General features: G+C 35.6%; 1 protein-coding gene across 6 annotated transcripts; it reads left to right on the top strand.

Annotated features, from left to right (window-relative positions):
- The first annotated feature begins 659 nt into the window (after positions 1-659).
- Positions 660-6,352, top strand: LOC114395985. Of its 6 annotated transcripts, none has more exons than XM_028357875.1 (4): positions 660-1,134; positions 1,481-1,514; positions 2,207-2,473; positions 2,910-6,352. In XM_028357875.1, exons 3-4 carry the CDS (start codon positions 2,347-2,349, stop codon positions 5,948-5,950), a joined length of 3,168 nt encoding a protein of 1,055 aa, XP_028213676.1. In that variant the 5' UTR covers positions 660-1,134; positions 1,481-1,514; positions 2,207-2,346; the 3' UTR covers positions 5,951-6,352. The 6 variants fall into 6 exon arrangements, with proteins under 6 accessions (XP_028213676.1, XP_028213685.1, XP_028213694.1 ...); XM_028357884.1 differs by having other exon boundaries at positions 1,481-1,519; XM_028357893.1 differs by lacking the exon at positions 1,481-1,514 and having other exon boundaries at positions 660-1,112.
- The last annotated feature ends 929 nt before the right edge of the window (positions 6,353-7,281 follow it).

The following is a 7,281-nucleotide window of genomic DNA, read 5'->3' as shown; positions in this document are numbered from 1 at the left end:
CAAATAAAAAAAATTACTACAAAATATTATTAAAATATTCAACTGTAATTTTTAATGTAACTATTATAATTTAATATAAGAAAATTTCCTCATTCATTAATTTCTTAATAAATAATAAATAATAAATATCATTAAGTTACTAATTAAAAAAACTTAATAAAATAAAATCATCATCAGCTTCCAAACAAGCAAGCAATTCCCTTGATTGAAAGTTAGAAAATTACTTTTTTTTTTCAAACAACCACCTCCGCAAATATTTTTTAAACCTTAAGATCCATCCTAATTTTAATAAAACTTTGACTTTAGCTTATCTAATTTTTTTTATTTTCAAAAAATAAATATTGTAGTTGTAAGACGTAGTATTAAAATATTTTCATAACTTATTTTTAGAACTTTTGATTCCTTGATTAGTAAATGTGTATGGATTAGCATTCTGGAGAGAAATTTTGTAGTATTAAATTCTAGCAAATCCTTATGAATGAATGCGCAAGGGATTACCTCAGCTGGCAAGGTGATATGAAAAACCTAATCCGCAAGCATTAGATGAAAAAAGTCAAAAGTGGGACCCAGTGAGAGAGTGCCACGTAAACAGTTGGAGGTTGGTTGGTTGGTTTGGTACCGCTTTAAATGGGAATAGCGCCGACTCTGAAACATTCAAGAATTTTCCTCACACCATAACACATTAACTAACACCAACACACACGCGATCAGAAGAAGAAGAAGATAAAAGAAAAACACCAGACACAGACACAAACCAGACACACAAGACCATGAAACTGTGTTACATCCATTCCTTGTTTCTGGGTCGCAAGTGTTGACCAAACTAACACACAGACAAAAATAATACACAATTCATTCATTCTTCCTTTCTCTCTCTCTCTTATTCTTCTGTGCCAAAGTTTTTTTGTGGAAAAGAAAAGAAAAGGTTTCTCGTTTTGTCTCCCACCCCTCTTTCCCGCCACCTTCGCTTCATTCACCCTTTTCCATTTTCATTTAATTTCTCGCTCCTCTCTTTTCTTTTCTTCTCTTTTTCTTTTTTCCTTTCCTCTATCTACCTTCTGATCCGATCTAAGCTACGAACCTGGTGTTGTTTGTTGTGACTGTGCTGCGTGGTGGGTACCTTGATTCTCCCCGGTGACTCTCTCTCTCTCTCTCTCTCTCTCTCCCTCTTGATGTTTTTCTTAAAAAACGTTTTTTGGAGAAAAAAATGAATCTTGCTTTTGTTTTTTCTTTGTGGGTTTGTGTATTTTGAAACGATATTTCCTATTAAGTTTTTTTATTTTATTTTATTTCACGTAATGGGTGCGAATAGCTTGATTCTTCCGGTGAATATCTCTGCTCTTTTCCTTTTGCTGGTTTTCTTAAATATCGTTTTTTGGAGAAAAAAATGAAAATTGATTTTGTTTTTTTTTCTATTTGTGGGTTTGTATATTGTTAAACACTGTTTCTTTTTAATGTTTTTTTTTTTTTTGCGTGATAGGTGCGAAGGTTGGTTTTATCGTTGGTTGGTAATGGTGGGGTTGGACTTCTCTTTTGTTTTGTTAACTTTGATACATGCCGCAAATTTCGCTATACATTCAGCTTATTTTGTGAAAAAATTTAACATATTATGGTTCGTGATTCTCTTTGTGTGAGTGATAATGTAAATTTTAACTTTCTGTTCTATGAAATTTAACTCCATCTTATGTGTTTTGTTTTTTGTGTGTGTCACTTTTAGACCTAAAGGGTTAATTGGTCTTACGTCATAACCGTGTGCCGATATTATAATATAGGAAAAATGGTAAAGAATTTCTCAAATTGCTACTTAAAAATGAATTTTTAAGAAGCTGAATACTATGAGCTTTGAAACTACCGTAGAAGAGCATGTAGTGGATAGATAGATTCTGAGAATTATAGATTTGTTTCCAAAAATTGGAGCATGTTCCTTTCGAAGAGGATTTCCTATTCTGGAAAACATTTATTACGGTAGTTGATTTTTGTTGATGCTAGTAGTGTCATGTCTGGTAATTGCTAAGTTCGAGTTAGTAGAGTTAGCTGATTCAAGATCCATAATGTCACTTTGGCAAAATTTACGAAATATGAACAAAATGCTTTTATTATCTATATTTCTTGTTGATTTTCTGCATCTATAGTATATTTTTTTCCATAATTAAGGAGCCATTTATTTTTGAGCATGCAACCTAAACTTCAATCTTATTCGATACAGGCAATGAAATCTTCGGAGAGCATTTTTTTCCAGCCAGAATGTTGTGAGTGGATTTGGTGTTGAACTTTGAGACCTGCTGTGCAAAATCTGTTGCCAAAATCCAATATTGGAACAGTAATTTATTATAAATTTGGAGTAAGATGTCTGGTGAATCGGCTCCCAAACCCAAACCGAGACTAGTGTTATGTCCTAAATGCTGGCAACTTCTTCCAGAGTCTCCAGATTATGATGTGTACAAGTGTGGTGGATGTGGCACCACTCTTCAAGGTTAAAAATCTCATTGTTGTTTTTCGTGTTTTATTCAGTAGCGAAACATGATGGAGTATAAATTTTGAGCTGTGAAGTTTGTGAACTGTGTCTGTTGCACTTGCTGTTTACTGAGCTCTTACCTACATTTTGTGTTTGGGTTGTTACTTTCTTGTGAACTTTTTTTTTTTTTTTGAACTTTCTTGTGAACTTATGCTAACCAAATTGATTTTTCTGATATGATTTATTCTCTTTGATTGATTGATATAAATGTCTTGCTAGAATAAATTATTCCTTACTCTAGGAAGCAAATATTGCTGCTCCAATCTATTGCCTGCCTCTAGTATGTGTACTAATTTTTTAATTTTAGTTTTACAAATGAAGTTACTGATTATATGCATATACATTCTATAATTCTTAATATTTAACTGAAATCATTTCACTGCTCACCATACAGCTAAGAAACGAAGAAATAGGGCTGTGAACTCAGAATCCAATACACATGAAACTGATGCAGCTCCTAGAAATGCATTGAACAGAGAATCCAGTACACGTGAAACTGATGCAGCTCCTGGAAATGCATTGAACTCAGAATCCAGAATGCATGAAACTGGTGCAGCTCCCACAAATGCATTGGATACTAAAGCTCATGATAAAAAATACAGCAATGGAGAGCAGCTAGTTAGTTATCAGGAGAATGGTTTCAAGGAAAATGCAACTAATTCTTCCTCAGGTGAATGTTCTTTGAATGGAAGTGGTGGAAGCGATCAAATTGAAGATGGTGAATGCAATGGAGAGCAGCTAGTCACTTCTCAGGAGAATGGTTTTGGGGAAAAATCAACTAGTTCTTCCTCAAGAGAAGGTTCTATGAATGGAAATGATGGAAGGGATCAAATTGAAGATGGTGAATGCAATGCAGAGCAGCCACTTATTTCTCGTGAGAATGGTTTGATGGCAAAAGCATCTAGTTCATCCTCAGAAGAATGTTCTTTGAATGGAAATGATGGAAGGGATCAAATTGAAAATGGTGAATGCAATGGAGAGCATATAGAACAGTTAAATTTACCAGATGAAGAACTGGGAAATGAGATGGATAGCCATAAATTATCTGATATGAGAAGACATACAGTGTCCTACAATGGTTGTTCAGATGAGGTAACTTACTTTGAGATTGAGGCCTTGGCAGAATTGATAGCAGAGAGTTCAGTAGAAAATGCAAAGAACACAAACTTGCAACTACAAGGAGAAGAGCTAAGTAATGGAAATGTGCCATTAGAAGGAGCAGTGAAGCACTTAATAAGTACATTCGATAAAGATGGCAATGATGAGAAATTGGCTCCAGGGCTGCAAAAGTCTGAAGTGGACATTGCTGGAAATGATTTTGAAGCAGCAGAAGAGTTAAATAATGGAAACTTGTTACTGGAAGGAGCGGAAAAAGATTTATTTTCTGGATTGGATAGAGAAGAAGTCAATAATGACAACTCGGCTCTAGTTGGTGCAAATCCTGAAGTGGACATTAATGGAAGCAATGAAGCAGGATCAGAAGAATTAAATAACCGAAACTTGTTATTAGAGGTAACAGAAGAGGAGTTGAATGGGTGTGCATCGGATGGTGGAGATCCTAAACATGACCAATCAGGTCTAGTGGGTGCAAAATCTGAAGTGGATAATACCAGAAATGCATCTATTCCCCAAAGGTTAAGTACTGAAGAAGGAAGAATTTCACGTGCTTACCCTCGTGAACTTGAAGAAGGTACATCTGGTTATCATGCTTCTTCCAAAGCCGTTCACCATAGCTTTGACTGTGTAAGATCTGTTGATACATTTGATAACACAGAAGTAATTAATCCTGGTTTTGAGACTAGTGGTACACTGGGAGGATTGTCTAAGTCCTCAACCATTCAAAGCTATCATGCTTATGATGGCAGCATCTCTTCAAACGATGGGGTGGACGAGCAGTTCCCTAATCAGTATTTAGATTCTTTTGAGAACACTTACACTGTTGCTAATGGTGTTTCTGAGGGAGGGTCCAGAAAGGGAAAAGGCCTTGTTAATAGCATGTTACGCGGTGATCTTGAAACACAACGCCAATCATATTTTCGCGAGGGAAGGCCTCGTATCCCAAGAGACAACAGGAGGAATCTAAATGAAGTGTCAGAGACTACAAGGCACGGCCATGCACATTGGATGAGAACAAAGAAAGATGAGTTTCCACTCAGAGTGCCTCACCATCGAAGTGGTTCACTATCTGGCTATGAAAGTGGCAGCACATCAAATCAAATGCACGATGAGTTATACTGCAGCTCTAGCTATCGATCACCCGACTCCTTTGATGACCCTGACCAGGAGAAGATGAAACTGTTGAGAATGGTTTATAAATTGCAGGAACAACTCAACAGAACTAGCTATCTAAATGGGGAAACAAATGGAAGACTGTCCATGGGAAGTCATGTTTCTTCATATCAAAGCCATGATCTTCATGAAAGAAGACTTTATCACAGTTCGGATTATCCTAGGTGTGATGGAATATGTAGTCATGGAACCAACAGGTGCCAAAAGCATAATTTTTCACATGTTGTACCTTATTTAACCGAGCCAACGAGCAGCATACACCATGTGGATCATTCCTTTTTTCCTTGCTGTCCGCAACAGTGGCAATGCTCCGCAGAGTTGCCTCCACGTGATCTTTATCAGCATGAAGAGTTATGTAGGCCTAATCAAGGTCACAGTTGTTGCTCACCTTGCCATTCTTATCCCTCAAGTCCACAATGGCTAATGACCTCTAACCTCCCAGCACATGCCCATGAAACAAATTCTTATGATCAGAGGCATAGGCCCGAGGTGAAGAAATATTTTTGGGAGAAACCGAGCTTGACTAGGCGACATTACCGGCCAGTAGCAGGTGGAGCACCGTTTGTCACTTGTCATAAATGCTTGAAGCTGCTGCAACTGCCTGCTGATTTCCTCCTCTTCAAAAGGGTATACCACCAGCTCAAATGTGGTGCATGTCAAGAGGTACTCAAGTTTTCTCTGCAGAACAGAAGTCATATAGTCTCGTATGCACCAAATGCTCTCGAGCCCCCATCATCATCTAGTAACCTTGATGACCGAAACGAGGTGATTGATGGAAGCAATCCACATTCAGTGTCTCACGCAGACCACATTTCATATTCTGATGATTATGGTCATTCTGTTGGTAAAAGCTACTCTTCAGAAGGTGATCCTGTGTCTGCGGCACCATTACATCCCTTGCATGACAGTGCATATGATAAGCAAACTGTCTCTTCCGGCACCTTGGAGCCTATAACAGAGAAGGACAAAAATGCTTCAAGAAGTCCTACCACAAGTAAAGCTCCAGTGGAAACAGACGAACAAGCCGTGAACTCCTCCAATAATGTGTCATCTGAACTGGAGGCACATTCACAGCCAAAAAGCTCACCCCTTCATCGACTGATGGGTTATACCTCGCCGAGTCAAGTGATAAGAGGGATTCCGTAATCTGTTGAAGGAATAGAGCACATACTCAATGCAGAAAATGATTGATTCATAACCCTCAAGAGAGAGCTCAAATGCCATGCACTGGCTCAGATGACAATTCAGTTTATTCTATTTGTGGTGAATTTAAAGTGAAGCTTGGAAGATCAAGAATTAAGGGGAATTCTTTTATCCAAATTTGGGATGTATGTAGTGATGATGCATCTATACAAAGAAATTATTGTGTTTAGTTCCCTTGAACAAGGGCAATAAGATTGACTTGTTGCTCTACATGGTCTATTAGAAGCAGATTAGCTCCAGCATTCAATTTTTCTGTGCAACAACAGATTGGCAACAGATGCTGAAAATACATTCCTTGTAAAAATGTGATTTTGGTGTGTATATAATTAATTATTATTGTGTGTATTTTAAGTTTTTATTTTCTTAAAGTCATGGTTAATTTTTTTTATAAACAATGTGCGTCACCTCGTATCTCCTAATAGCGATCTGCATAGTAACTCCTTTTCTTTAGACAACTCTCTTAAAACTAAGAATGTGTTCTGTCATAGGTTCCCAAAAAAAATTATAATAACGTAGTTTTAAAGATTAAATGAATTCTAAAAGAAATGGTTAAGTATGTAGATTCAGACATTTAAGAATAGTTTGAAGTAAACTGAAATCTCAGATGATGTTATATCTCAAACATCATCAGAAGACTGTCTGGAATCTGGAATCTGTTCTCTTAGAACTTGTGTCACATTGTTCAAAATTAAATCTTAAGACAACCTTATTCAAGGTGAAAAAAGTAGCAAGAAGAAAAAAAGAGAATCTAATGCTGAAGTATTAATCTGGTAGAAGAAGAAGAAAAGTATTGACGTGAAGTACAATGCATAATCTGAAAAGCAGGTTGTCATGCAGTTAAAGCTAGTATATAATACTCCTTTGGGATTTAATTTAAAATATTAAATCTACGCTACAAAAAATTTATGTTTGGTAGATTAAAATATAAATAAATCTTAATTAACTTTATCATATTCAATTATATTATTTTTAATATATTTTTTGATTTAATTGAGATTATATTTTTAATATTTTTTTATTCTTGATATCAACCTTAATAAAGAGTAGTTTAAGAAGAAAAAAAACTTACTTTTTTAATAAGATAAATAAAATTAAATGATATTAACTAATTTTTTTAATATTAAGGGAGTCTAGTTTAATTGGTTAAATATGATGTGTGAGTGTTATAAATTTCTTGATATCGTATTCAATTCTTACGGATAAAAAAAATTAATTTTCTTACTCAAAATGAATTTTTTCAATGAAAGAATTATATATGAAGGGAGTATACTAAT

This window comes from Glycine soja, chromosome 2 (genome assembly GCF_004193775.1).
Source record: "Glycine soja cultivar W05 chromosome 2, ASM419377v2, whole genome shotgun sequence".
Classification (NCBI taxonomy): Eukaryota; Viridiplantae; Streptophyta; class Magnoliopsida; order Fabales; family Fabaceae; genus Glycine; species Glycine soja.
Note: the sequence above shows the minus strand (reverse complement) of the source record. Positions and strands in the feature narration are given on the sequence as shown.

What these genes read in the sequence shown, in the direction of transcription:
- LOC114395985 (XM_028357893.1), top strand. Translation starts at nt 2,347, where the DNA reads ATGTCTGGTGAATCGGCTCCCAAACCCAAACCGAGACTAGTGTTATGT. An exon ending in ATGTGGCACCACTCTTCAAG is followed by an intron (nt 2,474 to 2,909) that starts GTTAAAAATCTC and finishes CTCACCATACAG; the next exon opens with CTAAGAAACGAAGAAATAGG.